Raw genomic sequence first — 14581 nt, 5'->3', positions numbered from 1 at the left:
CGATAGACATACAACTCCGCACCTCTCAGGCATATACACATTACATGAAGGAACGTATCTTGGCATATAAACAGCAAAGCACACCTAGGTATATACACAACTCTACACTTCTTGGTATGTTGAGCTATGCTGATTTGCATATATAGCAAGGAGTGCTAAGTTGTGTATATACTGTTCTATATAGACGTTCACGTCCTTTTGCAGAAAAACAAATGTCCATTCTTAATGAAGCCATAGAAAAATGGTTGATAGATGACGTTATCACACTTGCCCCTGTAGGCAATGTGCACAATAATACTCTTACGCTTACAGCAAAGAAAGACCAAAATGGCAATAAAACGTTATGGCGAGTATGTCTTGTTCCTCGACCCCTAAATAAACATCTACCAGACGATAACTACCCATTACCTCTTATCAATGATATTATTATTCGTCTCGCTGGTCATGCCATATTTACAACTATTGATCTCTCACAAGCGTATCATCGCATGCCAATTAATGAAGCAGATCAACCCTTAACAGCATTTATGCATCAGGGTAAACAATACATGTTTAAGAAAGCACCTTTTGGCTTAAAACCATTGTCAAGCTTATTCCAACGAGGAATGTCTCGCATACTCGGGGATCTTCCTTTTGTCTACAATTTCATTGATGATATTGTAATTTTTTCAAAGAACAGAGTCGAACATGCTGATCATGTAAATACTGTTATTGCCAGACTTAATGATGCTAAATTAATCATCAATAGCGGCAAATGTAACTTCTACAGTACACAGATCTCACTACTTGGATTTATAGTTGGTCTGCATGGTAAGAGTGTCGATCCATCCAAATTCGCAAATATTGACGAATGGGAGCCTCCAACCACTGCCAAACAAATTCAATCGTACTTGGGCACGTTCAATTTCTTCCGAGAATTTATACCACTCATTAGTGAAGTTGCTGCACTTCTGGATGCTCTGAGAAGCTGCACAGACATGTTCACGTTGAATGATGAGCAACTACAATCATTTAATGCCTTAAAGTCCCTGCTTACTCATGCACCGGTATTATCCTTTCCTAATTTTAATCACCCGTTCTTCGTAGCAACGGATGCTTCTGATGTTGGGATTGGTGCTGTGCTGTATCAATTACCCCGAGGTACAAATCACCCGAAAGATATAAATTATATCTCATTCATGGCGCGATCACTACATCAAAGTGAACGAAAATACAGCGCAACAAAGAAAGAACTCTTAGCCATTGTCTTTGCTCTCAACAAATTCCACTACTATTTATGGGGTAGACATTTCGATCTGTACACAGATCATCGTGCATTGATGTTCATTCACTCTCAACCAGATATGAATGCCATGATGACAAACTGGCAAGACGTAATCTTACGTTATTCCTTTACAGTACATTATCGACCAGGAGTACTCAATGTATTACCTGATGTATCCCGATTATTCCCTGCACGCATGACTAAGCGACAACAGTCGTTGGATATACATCATGAACCTACACTAGCATACATTCATGCGATACAAAGTTCGAATGAGCAAAGAGAACTGGTACCTGAAGAAAAACGACAAGATACCATGTACCGTGTCCATGCAATGGGTCATATTGGTACAAATGCTATGGTAAAAACTATACATGCTGAAGATAAAACTTGGCCCCATTTAGCGAAAGATTGTGCTGATTATATAAAAAGATGTCAAGCATGCCAACGGATGAATATTGCCAGAAAAGGATATCATCCACTGAAAGCAATTCATGCACAATTACCAGGTGAACATATTGCGATTGACATCGCTGGACCATTCATGGTCTCTGAAAAGAACAACTCTTATTTACTGATTATTGTTGATGTCTGTACTCGCTTTGTATTGCTGGATGCCTTACCTGATAAATCCGCTCTTACGGTTGCTACTGTACTGTTTAAGCGATTTTCAGACATCGGCTTCCCACGAGTCATTCAATCCGATAATGGTGAGTTCACAAATGTTTATTGACCATTGATTAATTACCCCATACCACCCACGAGGTAGCGGTGTTGCTGAAAACCATGTAAAGACTGTTTGTCAAATGATCAGAAAACAGATCAGGCATAATAGCAAACATTGGGATAATCATGTTCCATTTACTCAACTAAGTGCCAACACTCGAATTGTGAGTCTTCATAACTCTTCACCCTTTTCTTTATTTTTTGCACGAAAAGCAAATGGCTTCAGTAACTACACTGATGATGAAGGAAAACCAACGAGTCGAGAAAAATTAATTCAGAGAACCAAGTATATGATAGGAATAGTCTTCCCTGCGATTCGTAAAAAATCTAAACGAGCCCAGAAAAAGATGATTGAACGCTTCAATGCTACTGTACTCCTCAACGAATTTCCTGATGGAGCAAAAGTAATGACTCTTGACCCAATCCGTGGCGACAAACTTACCCCACGTTACGAAGGACCATACACAGTCGTGAATAAAAATCCTCATGGCTCGTATATCCTTAAAGTTGGGACAGGCGCAATATTAGCCAGAAATTATGCCCCGTCTCAACTAAAACTTGTCCTTGATGACTTTGAAGATACTCCTACTGATGAAATAGAAAAAATCATTAACCATCGACAAAGTTATGTATCTCCACAGGAATATGAGTATCTTGTTAAATGGAAAAACTATTCGCACGACGACAATACATGGGAACCTGAAAAGAATTTTGTTGCATTAGTGACTACTGGGCTAATCATCATGCAACAAATGCTACTACTGTTGGTTCTAAACGGTCTCACGATTCTTCATCAGAATCCGTTGATCTGCAGCAGAATGTGTCACAGATATCTGGTGCTCGCCACACATCTGTCAGAAATACCTCTCGACCTAAGCGTCGACGTACGCGTCGATAGACTCAGGGCGAGCGCACTATTCATGATAGTCTACGCTTTGCAGACAGGATGGCACCAAGCCTATCAACGACGTACGAGTAACAGATTGAATAAAAAACAACTGGGACATCCTCCTCTTGTGCAAGGTTATTCTAGCAGTAAAATTTGGGCAGATGTGGTCGGAGTACGATTAAGGCGCCTTGAATAATCGTACATTTCACAAATTTTGCTCTCAGCCCTTGTTCTTCTACGACCATTTCAATGACTTTCACACGGTAGACAGTAGCTTGGATACGAGAATACCTCGCACCAGTTCACGATTAGCAAACCTTATTGAAATGCTATTCCAGCGTTCACGTTACTCTTGCGAATCTGACAAGCACCTCATTTCTCACCTCTGTTCTTCAACCCTGCGCCCTTGCAATCATGCCTCTGTTCCAGATGGCTCACTAAAGGACATAAAGTATTTCGTCCCGATACTGAGTTAAGGTTCTTTTATTGAAGGGCTATCTAGTACATACAATGTATGGCCGCTGTGATATATCAGTCACATGTAAGTAGTAATTTCACTTAGTTGTCAATTAGAGATTGTCCTTCACCCTATTTAAATCAGTAGGAGGTGATCAATAAAGGGATGAACGTTTTTCATTCACTTTCCTATCCAGATTATTCGTATTGATCACCTGTACTCCTCAGTCGCTACTGATTTCCGTCTTCATCAATTCGCTTGCGCTTTCCAGATTTCAAAGACTTCAGAGGTGTTTTTACCGACTTCAGGGGTGAAGTAGAGGTAACCTTGATGTTCCTGACAGCCCGATTGCACGATCTGCGGTCTATCATCCCCAGATCCTGAAGAGTATTATTGAATTTTTTATATTCGCAAGCAACCAGTTTTGCAAATCCAATGCATGTTGATAAGAATCTGTTCATGTCCCTCTGGATAGTTGTTAGCGAGTTTGGAATCTGGATTGTAGCGAGGTCGTACAATCGGAAACATCCCTTGAAATCCATTGCTAGAAAAACCAATTCAGTGTCAAACGCCTGTACTCCAAAGACAGTCAAGTGGCTCGGTGGTCGCTTGTTGACAGACACAACTTTACGCACCACTTCAGTCCAAGTGTCCTTCATGTCACGAGCAAGCTTGAAATGGTCTTGGGCGATTTTCTCCTCTGTGGCCCCTGTAAGCTTGGCGCTCTCGATGATCACGAACTGATATCCCTCCGTCGTTTCAACAATTGCATCCGCCTGATGCCCTTGCGCACGCCTTTCAATGAAAGGATTTCGGCCAGCGTTTTGTCGTCTTGCTGATCCGTAGACAGTAACTTCGAATCGTCTAACCGCCAGATTCACCATTGCCATCCCACCGTCAAGAGCAGGAAGGACAAGGTCCGTGAATGCCTGACGCTCATTTGGAACAACTGGAAGGCGTTGACATCGGACAAATCTCTCTCTACAAAACAAAATGATATACGTATTAGTAAAATTTCAGTTGAGTGCACTTATCAGCCATCTTGAAGTCCATTAATGTTGTTGATATCCTTACAATCCTCTGAATACACTAGACATGTAGTAGACCAAATCATTGGAGTGATCCATCAACCGGATGGCTTTAATCATCTCGTCCAGACTAGTATTCTTGTCAGAGAGAACAGGATTCAGTATCTCTTGGATACCTGGGTCGTCAACGACTTCCAAAGTCTCAGCCAACGCCGCCTCAAACTCGTTGTCAAGAAGAACAGCTGAAAACTCTCCAGACAGTGTCAAATCTGCGATCCTGTCATTTGCAAGTGAATAGTCGTTTAATCCTCGATTGTTCATAAACTGATCAAATCGATCAAGAAGGTCGATTTCTCTGTAAGACCAGTCGATTTGTTGATTCAATATTTGGAATGGGCTATTCATAATAAGATTGAAAGTTAATTGAAGTTAATTCCATCATTCGGACTCAACTCTCAGGAAATAGCTTTCTTAGAGTTATCTCCAAGTCTACATACCAAGATCGGTGTGATCAGTGTGATCGGTGTCGGGAGCACGGCTAGTGTCATCCAGATGATCCTCGCGGAAGGCGTGACGCAACGCAATCCCTTCATCAAGGACTTTGTCTTGACCTTGTTCATCATCACTACTGTTGCCATCGAAGAGTAGATGGGGCGGAGGTGACAGCGTTGGTGATGGCGACCCTGACCTTCGATCCAAAGGTGGAGTGCGAGCAGCCGTATATGAAGATATCGGTTGCTCTAATTGAATGCAAGAACCTCTTGTAACTGGCGAATCCCTCTCAAGTGATGTTCCAGTCTCACCAATGACATCTGATGTTCCATTACCTATTTAAATTGATGTTATACATAAGTAAGTGCTCTGTATGGGATATTCACCTACGTTAATGATAATGATAATAGTAACAATTATATATACCTGTAATTGTAGTTCGCTGGCCTGCAGTTGCTGCCAAGTTCGCAGCCTCAACTGTTGAAATGGTACGACTTAGTGAGCTATCCAGTACCTGGATGCTAGCTTTAAAACCGAGCACACTCGCTACAGAGCTTGCTTTTTTGGCTGCCCTCTCTACGTCATAACTCCACTCCTTCCTTTCTTTAAAGTATAAGTCTTCCCTTTTGCGAAGCTCGGGGTCCTTAAATGCATCACTTAAATGCTTTACTCTGTCATCTCCTTCGGCTAAGATCCTCGCAACTGTTTTCCTCAAGGAATCTGTGCCACTTGAACGAGATTTAAATTGGAACTTATCGTAGAAGGACTTTGCCGCTGACCAAGGGGACTTTGGGAGCTTATTGTTTTTGAAGAAGTTGGCTCTTTCTTCGAAACTTTGAGTTAGATGGTCCATCAAGTGATCCTATTTAGAAGTCTCAATGCTAACTGGTTAATTTGTAGCCAAAAAAAAAAAAAAGAAGCAAAAAGTAGAAAACAGAATCAAGGAGAAAATGGAATAAAAAAAAAAGATGGCATCCATTTATACAGCGCCTTGACTCGGCCTCGAAACGAGCGCGAGGACACGACACCCACGGATAAAGAGATCCGTGAATGACGCAGTTGGAGCCAGGCTGGTTTCTGCAGGAAACCTCATCCACACAGTTTGGACTCCAAAGCCATCAATACATCTCAATTGACAAACTCTCTCCAACTGGGACGAAATGCATGCGACCACGAACCGTGAAACTTAGGATCCCCTAAGTGCGCATGCATATCAGTCAATTTAGATGGTCAGGATGATATCCTCACTATACAGCGCCTTGACTCGTTCGAAGTCGAGCATGTGATGATAGTGTCAAAGCACTACAGATGGTGCTAGATTAATTCCCAAAAAGGGTAAGGCGCATGAGCTGCAACCACAAACCCGTCATTCAGATCAATCTAAGACCAAATCCATCAGAAGATTTCAATTGAACTCTGCTCTTCAACAGAAAGTCAAACATGTGACCACGAGCCGTGAAACTTTGGATCCCCCAAAGCGCACGTGTTTGTCAATCAATTGAAAAACTTCATGAATAAAGTAACAAGCAACAATCACGAGTTAAGGAATAAAAAAATAAAAAAAATTAAAGCTGTATGATGACCCTGTACACTCATGACTACTAGAGTGACTGTAGCGCATTGCAAATCTTATATGAAATTGAATGAACTAACATAGGGTTTTTTAGATTACCTGTGCCGGGAAAGTTAAGCGCCTAAGGATATCGTAGAGGTGTTCGAAGATACAAACAAAGGTTATGAAGTAGATTAATGAGGAAGAAAAAGGAGAGAGAGAGAGAGAGAGAGAGAGAGAGAGAGAGAGAGAGAGAGAGAGAGAGAGAGAGAGAGAGAGAGAGAGAGAGAGAGAGAGAGAGAGAGAGAGAGAGAGAAAATTAATGTGGGCAATGATTAATGGTGAAGAGAACAGAAAGTAAAGGTAATAATCGAATTACTACTAATAAAAATGGCGGTGCATAGAAATAAAGTGGTGATGAAATAACAACAAGAAGTGATTACACAAAGGCATTCAAGAAAAAAAGGTAGAATTGACAAAGCAAAGTAGTGGTGATCACGAAACAAAGTAGAGATAATGAGGTGGTAATGAAAGAGGAAGGGAAGTGGTGATTGTAAAAAAATCCATTTTTTATATTTGTACACAAAAAAAGTATAACCATACACACAAACAGTGGCTTGATATTCAAATGAGATGACGGCCATTTGGCCCCGGAACACTATATTTGACATAACTATATTGACAGACAAGGCGCGCCCACAAATAGAAGCAAAAAATAAAAAAACCATCTCTTCTTGCCAAATGCATGAACTTGACTGAACTAGAGCGGATCTTGATGGCAAATCCGTGCGCCAATGCGATTTTCATGTAATAATCCTTTGCCGCAATCAAGATCTCGAATTTTCTGTCTAACTTATCTTTTAAAATATCTGACATATCAATTTCGATAGCTTTCAAAGATTGATTATCATTATTTTCTGTAACACCGTCGGAGTCAGCAATAGGCTCCTCATGGTTAGAGTCAAATGTTGCTAAATCAGCCGGATCGGGGCGTTGCTTCTGGGGCAGTAGCGGCTAACAGCTTGAAGCCAAGATCCGATACTGTTAGGTCATCGCTGAATATGCTGATGATGTCGTGGTCTGGCATAGCTGCAATAAAAATTATGGGAGTTTAAAAGAGAGAGAGGGTATGTACACGATGTATGCGATATGAGCTGGTGAAAAAAAAAGGGGAGCGTAAGGCTAATTAATTTTATTGTTAGATTTAAGGGCAATGTTCGTCAATTGAGATGTCCGACCATGGCTCAAGCCACTGAAACCCCTTAATGTGTGTACAGTTATACTGTGAAGGTGCTTAGCTGCGTATATATCGTAAGGTTCTGAGTCGTGTGTATACGTAAAGGTACTTGAGCCGTGTATATGGCCAAAGCAACAAAAAAGAAAAGCGTAAAGGAGAAAAACAGAAAGAGCACTTACTGTTTGGCTTCCATCCCACTACTGAAAGCACTACCCATAGCTGTGGCAGTCTTCTAGATGAGCGGCGCGGCGTCAAGTATATTCGTTCTCTATCATAGCTAGAAGGAGAAAAAAAGTCAAAATGCCAAAGCAAGCGAGCAAGTTGGCGAGTGCAGCGAATTTGTTAGGCGTAAGGCGGAGAGTAGGTAGCAGAGCATTAGGATAACAGACAAGGCAAGAACGAAGCAATACATATATTGATAAGCTGTATACTTACTTGACAGCGCCATTGGGAGCTTGCTTCTGTGTTGTGTCTGGGCTGGCTTGCCAAGGGGGATGTTCTGTGAGAAGGCAGTGGGAGGTGACGAAGAGTAGTGGAGGGTGAGGAAGGAAAGAGAAGAAAAGAATAAAAGCTCTTACTCAAAAAGAGCAATAGCAGCAATAGTTACAGCAACAGTAGCGATGACATAGTCTAATCTGGCTTTTAATGCAGTAGCAAAAGGGGGTTACGATGAAACGAATGAAATGGACAAAAAGCATACATACTTGCCATTTTGTCGTGCATACATGCAAAGGAATGTGCACAGACATTTTTACCACTGTTCGGGATACTCACGCCATTTGGCATTTGTTTACCATTCCAGAACCATTGCTCTGTTATCCCAGAGCTTAATCTTTAACAGTCAGACGGCTACATGGAAATCCAAACTAAAAGGGAAAAAAAATGCGTCCCTATCCACCTATATTACCCAAACAAACAACACAAGAGCCATCAAATGGCAAAAAAAAAAAAAAAGAAAATGACGGAATAAGAAAGAAAAAAAGAGAAAAGAAAAAAATCATTAACAAAGTAAAAAAAATAAAATAAAAATGAAGCGCCTCGAATGATCACCCCGCAGAGCTGCCCCGAAGAACCACTCGAACAATCACCTCGAAGAACCAAATCGAAGGATAGTCCCGAAGAACGGCCTAGAGGAACAGCGAAGAGCCATCTCGGGGACGAACGCGACAACAAACAGATTCAAGAACAGACCCTGATCTACGAAACATGCTCCGCAACGGGCCTAAAAGTAGACAACAAAAGGATCGAAACTTAATCTAACCTCAACCTAAAAAGGAAAAAACACACCTCCAAAAGACACATTTAAAAGGTACATTTGAAAACACGTTCAAAACAAACAACCGCGACCAAATCGAACATCGGCTGCAACCAAACCAAAAGGACTGTAGCTGCCCAAATCAAATCCTACTTAAGTCTTCCAAAGCCGAAGTCAATCAAAGACTACTTAGAGAACCCAACCGACTGAACACAACCAGGACCAATCAATTAAGGCAACACGGCAACACCACAAAAAAACAAAACAAAACAAAACAAAACAAACAAACAAACAAAGACATTCAAAACAAATAACTGCAGCTGAAACCACCTTAGCCGACAGCGGCCGTAACAAAGCCGAAAAAATATGAGCCATAACCAGAACGACAGCGGCTGCCCCAACTCAAGCCTGCCAAAGCCTCTCAAAGCCTAAGTCAGTCAAAGGCTACATAAGGAATCGGCTAAAACAGCCACCTGCACTCATCCATGGCCTTGGAGGGAGTGGCCTAGTGCTGTTGGTATCTATGATCACCCTCTAGAATAAACAGCACTGCCTCCAGCATTCTCGTCAACCAAGAGGAATATCCTGATCTCTTTTTGTGTATAAATGTGGCTGCAGAGCATTTTCTGTAATGGAATTGAAAAAAAAGGACGGCAAACAGGCGAATAGGGACAATAGGCCGCGTGCTCCAAAGCCGTGAAGGTTAACTGAAGGCTTTATCCCTTGCTTCATAAAAGATTGAATTATCAAAGTCCTAGGACTTAGATTGATAAGTTCCAATGGAATGTAATACCTAACCACAGTTTTCTGCTATGGCTTTTGCAGACTGAGGTCTATAGATTGCCTGATTCAGTTATGAAAAACTGCGGTTGACATGTAGGCCACCAAATGTAAGTTGCCTCTCATTGCTCGAGAACAGAGCTATTGTATTACTACAATAACCTGGCATGGCAATTACGTACCATTGGTTCATATCATATATCAGGTATTGGATCCGAGCCATGGATCCTTGTCATTCTAATGTATTCCGTAGTCACTAAGTACAGTTTTATAACACAGTTTATTTGATAGAAAGAGCTGTTCGCAATCCCACTTTTAACAAGAAATTATTCCCCGCTACCTTACTTGATTCATCCCCATTTCATTTACAACAACTATCTCAGTACCTCCCCTTTTTTAGAAGCCTTTTAGGCTTCATTCTCACCTAGGATAACCTCGCATAAACTTTCACTGTGAAGGCTTCCTCTTATCAGAATTACATTGTCACATTGTTCATTTCGTAAATTTGGTTCAACAGACCAAACACTCCCTTCTTTTGTGACTCACGCTCATTCTCTACGTCAGACATATCATCATCCTTATGGCCCTTTCCTTTCTCTCCTCGTTCGTCCCCACGATTTCCTATTCTTCCAGATCCTGTTCTAGTACGGCCAGTGGACTGTCCAATCTCTGATACGAACGAATCGCCAAGGTTTGTAGGGAATCCGGAGTTTGAGGACAGCTGATCTCCGTGCCGGTCATCTAAATCAAATGCTGTAGATTCGATCCCAGTATCTCTTCTAAACTGACGCTTCCGTTGTTCACGACCCTGCTGCGTAGAAGGAGGGACTTGTCCACTACCTTTTCGCGCTTTATCGATATCGTTTTCGCTGTCCATATCATCTTCGCTTCTACCATCATCCCTTGTACGGGCAGCACCGTCGAATTGGTTCCTATTTTGGTCATGATAGAGGTTTCTGCCTTGGTAGTAAAGTGAATTTCCCCCTACTGCAGGGCCTCTATGCCTCAGGAATGTCGAATTCTGCCCGAACGAAAATGGTGGTTGCATGTGATCGCTTGCGCGGTGGTGGTGGTTGTTATGTGGACGCCGACTCCGAGCAGGGACCGCCTCTGACTCTACTAGCTTTGATAAGTACATCGATCCTTCAGGATTATTTGGTTCCCAATCAGGATTATTTTGCTATAGAGTGATTTAAATAATTTCTAGAGTCAATCATTCTGATACTAACCTATAACAAGCATACAACATGTAAACTTGATTAAATAGTTTTTTTTTTTTTTTTTTTTTTTTTTTTCGTTACTTTGAAATTCAGGAACGACTTTTCCATCTTTCCTTCGTTAGAGATAAATCGCTCATCTCTTTTGAAATCAGCAGGTGCTCCATACTAATGGGTAATATGAATTGGAAAAAAAAAGAGGAGCCATATGCTAAATACACTCATTCACTTTGTTTTTCGATACTCCTATAGAATATCAAGACGGAAAAACCAAACATACCTTAACGTTGCCATGCCTTTTAAAATCAAACACGGCAAAGCTGCAGACATACCCTACACCATCAACATGGACCGTGAACTCACGGAAAAAATCAACGATCTTCTCGCTACAACCTGGTAAACTGAAGCCGAGGATCAACGGAGTCAAGACAAGGCTCATGAATTCCATCAAGAATAGTACTACATTGTACTCGAACAGCAAAGCGAACTCTTTCCGGACCTGTGAGTTTCCTCCAGAGGAATTTGAAGTCAAGATGCAATTGTTAAATTCAATATATTTTTAACAAAAATATCATTTGGATGATAGCATAGCTGATGAAAGAGAAATATATAATTACCTCATCAGTGTGAAGTTTATCCCGCCATTCATTTGGCATATAATGCGTGTGTTCAACCACGCCACGGAGGAGTAATTCCGGATCAAAGCTCTCTGTTTGATCAGGGATCATGCCTCGACTGACTGCCATCATCGTACCAAAAAGTCCAAGATAGAAGAATACTGTTTTTTCTGGAGTGATCTCAAAGCCAAGTAGGAGATCTTGATCGAACAGGGTGAAAAGCGCCAAGACTGCTGCAAAGGAGCCCGAAATGAAGGCAACGAATCTAAAAGAGGTACCAATATATTATTTAACGTTAGTTTCTTTATACTATTTTTTTTTTTTTTTTTTTTTTCTTCTGGTAATAGAGTAATAGAGTTCTAGTATGACCCTTATCCTGACCTGCAAACCAAAATCGTTTTTTCTTTTGGGAACTGGTTGATGTATTTCATTGCCAATGGATAGCTAGCATTGATTCTAGCCTCAAATAGATGTGGTAATTCATTAAACTCTTTGAATTTCCATTTTGCCAGTGGAGTATACTGTCTAGTGCCAATTGAGCTTGGGTTCTTGTGATACTCCTATAAAACCAAGAGTCGGAAAAGTATCTATGAGTTAAGATATAGCCTCAATAATAACCATAATAGAAACCAGGAATAAAAAAGAATAAAAATATGACGCATATTTACCTCAAAGTAACGGAAGAAGAAGTACAACATAAGGTAAATCGATATGAAGGGAGAAAATAGAATAGTAGCAAGACCCATGAATTGAAACCGCCTCCGGAGTCTACAAATACGATTGGTATAGAGTGAGTCTTTTGTCCTGAACGTTTTAGTCCATGTCTACGTAATGCCATATTAAATGAGCGTATTTACCCGTCAGCCAGCTCCCCCCGTCGAGTATCCTTTAGAAAGCGTTTCCGGACTTGACCACGTTCGTCAAAAACATATCCCAAAATACAAAAACTCAGGCTCCATTCTAGAATACGCGTCAGGATCGTGCGATTACGGAGTAATGGCACAGGGGGGGACAAATTAATGAGCTCCTTATTAAATATAGCAACCATGTAGTTCTCCTTGCGCATAATTCTATTTGCAATGTCGTGAGCATTCATGCGCTGTCGATCAGTTGTCTGAATAGTGGCTGCTGTAGTAGTATTGGGATTGTCGTCACGAATTTTGATAATTCGATTGACGACCTCATGCCATGATACAGTTTGTATGTCTGCCTATAAAAGTATAATTGGCAATTAATAGGTGTCAGGGAGAAGATAGGTTAGCGCTGTTTATCAAGGCTAGGGAAATTCTAATATTCGTGCGGTGACCAGGAAAACCTACATCAGGGATCATGAGAAGATAAGTGTAAAAATTACACATGTCGACCATCTCTGGAATATCATATATGAGCCTCGTCAGCTGACCCACCCAAAACGCGGCGAAGAGTAACAGCAGGATAAAAGTTCCCGTCGGCAACCTGTATGATCCAGCATAAATCATAAGACCATTCGTGATAATACTTTGTAAGCGATACGGGTATACGTTTGCAAACATCTCCTTAAAATTGTAATGATACGACTTCTCTTTTTATGACGAAGTAAGGTTTGAACAGAACTTTTAAATTCCTTACTGATGAAAACATTGGGATATTAAGATCTGGTCCATGTTTTTTGAGTGTCGCAGCTTGGGATAGTCAACACAGCCAATCAAGAATGTCGCGAATCCAATAACAAATGCAAACGTTCTATAGTTACACAATGCTCAGAATATAAATTATTCATGGACAGAAACAAGATATTTTGTACAGGTTACAAAACATAAAATACGAGATGGAGGCAAAGTGCTTACAATAGGTTCAAGCACCTTTCGAGTAGAATCGTATAAATGCCCTTGCCAACATAGTAATCGTATACCTTTTTTTTTTAGATTGAATAAAAAAAACTTTTGTAAGTATCAAAATGTTCGGTTCTAATTCAACACAATTTCTTGAACTCACATGCACGCATAGGAAAAAAGTAAAAAAATAAATTATAAAAAAATAAAACATACCCTGGTTAGAAAATTATCCAAGTTTTCAACATTGACCCACTTCCACATGGCCAATTCGGCAGCATTCATTCCTGGCCGTTTATAGCCTAGTCGTCTCCTAGCTCTATCACCGAAGTTCCAGTAACCCGCGTTGTCATCCTCATCCTGTTGCTGGTGATTCATTTCAATCATAAGCGATGCAGGTACTTCATGCTCCATACCTAAGTCAGGGTTAGACCTCCGATGTGACGGGTCACTACGACTTGTATGTGTTTGGCTACTGCCATTGCTGCTTTTATTGCTTTTAAAGGTGAATGGATCGGACGAAGAATGTGGTGTTTGAGGGCTCTTTGAGCTACCAAAGAGTCCTGAGCCCGCTATGACTGCATCTGAGTTATAGATGTTATTGGATTGTCTTCCAGTTTTTCTATCGAACAGAAGGTTCCGACGAGATAACGCCTCTGTATCTAACTCGTGGTCATCGTCATCGTCATGGCCATCGCCATAGCTGCCTTTGAACGTTTCGTGAAAGTCAGGAGGGCTACCGCTGTCAGTGCCGTTGTCATTGCTAAGGTTTTCTCCACCTTCTGTATCTTCAAGGATATGTTCATATGGGTATTGACGGTGCTGCTGTTGCTGTTGCTGTTGCTGGTGTAGAATGCTGTTGGGCCCATATCTATTCTGAAAATCTTGGAGTACTGGAGTGAACAGCGGCATCAATGGGGGATCATGAGCTTGTTGTGGGGGGGCAATATGTGATACATTGTCGGAGTTTGACTGGTGTAGGAACAAGGGCTCTGATATAGTCGGAGAGAATCCAAGTGGGTCTTGCAAATGTGCTCTGTCGTCTAATGTGCTGTCATCAGTGTCAGTGGACCTGTGGTTGGGATGCTGTCTATATATATGTGAGGCCATAATTACCGCAGTAGCATGGGAGTGATGTAGTTGGTAGTAAGGGGATAAATAAAAAAGTAAAAAAAGAACCCATGAGCCATGCTAGAGATGGTAGCAGTCACAAACATGCTTGCAGTCCATCAGTTCTCCGAAACATTTTCTCCTTT

The 14581-nt window shown here is 41.2% G+C and overlaps 4 protein-coding genes across 4 annotated transcripts; all 4 read right to left on the bottom strand.

The window, feature by feature from the left end:
• Positions 1–3324: 3324 nt before the first annotated feature.
• Positions 3325–4948, bottom strand: BCR41DRAFT_167620 (hypothetical protein). Its single transcript, XM_022019688.1, has 3 exons — positions 4862–4948; positions 4411–4761; positions 3325–4317 (listed from the first exon to the last, which is right to left on the bottom strand). The coding sequence occupies exons 2-3, from the start codon at positions 4683–4685 to the stop codon at positions 3567–3569; spliced, it is 1026 nt and encodes a 341-aa protein (XP_021877618.1). The 5' UTR covers positions 4686–4761; positions 4862–4948; the 3' UTR covers positions 3325–3566.
• On the bottom strand, positions 4486–5994 carry BCR41DRAFT_167712 (hypothetical protein). The gene is made up of 3 exons (XM_022019689.1): positions 5283–5994; positions 4862–5191; positions 4486–4761 (listed from the first exon to the last, which is right to left on the bottom strand). Exons 1-3 carry the CDS (start codon positions 5707–5709, stop codon positions 4745–4747), a joined length of 774 nt encoding a protein of 257 aa, XP_021877617.1. The 5' UTR covers positions 5710–5994; the 3' UTR covers positions 4486–4744.
• A 3942-nt stretch (positions 5995–9936) lies between these two features.
• Positions 9937–13847, bottom strand: BCR41DRAFT_167602 (autophagy protein Apg9-domain-containing protein). Its single transcript, XM_022019686.1, has 12 exons — positions 13742–13847; positions 13542–13644; positions 13341–13405; positions 13123–13236; positions 12834–12969; positions 12372–12724; positions 12183–12282; positions 11896–12074; positions 11515–11779; positions 11178–11396; positions 10982–11065; positions 9937–10860 (listed from the first exon to the last, which is right to left on the bottom strand). Exons 2-12 carry the CDS (start codon positions 13608–13610, stop codon positions 10156–10158), a joined length of 2289 nt encoding a protein of 762 aa, XP_021877616.1. The 5' UTR covers positions 13611–13644; positions 13742–13847; the 3' UTR covers positions 9937–10155.
• BCR41DRAFT_167616 (hypothetical protein) lies at positions 13237–14477 on the bottom strand. Its single transcript, XM_022019687.1, has 3 exons — positions 13742–14477; positions 13542–13644; positions 13237–13405 (listed from the first exon to the last, which is right to left on the bottom strand). The coding sequence occupies exons 1-2, from the start codon at positions 14433–14435 to the stop codon at positions 13628–13630; spliced, it is 711 nt and encodes a 236-aa protein (XP_021877615.1). The 5' UTR covers positions 14436–14477; the 3' UTR covers positions 13237–13405; positions 13542–13627.
• Between the last annotated feature and the right edge of the window lie 104 nt (positions 14478–14581).

The sequence above is a fragment of the Lobosporangium transversale genome, assembly GCF_002105155.1.
Source record: "Lobosporangium transversale strain NRRL 3116 chromosome Unknown BCR41scaffold_45, whole genome shotgun sequence".
Lineage (NCBI taxonomy): Eukaryota > Fungi > Mortierellomycota > Mortierellomycetes > Mortierellales > Mortierellaceae > Lobosporangium > Lobosporangium transversale.
This window is presented reverse-complemented; position numbering and strand designations above follow the sequence as displayed.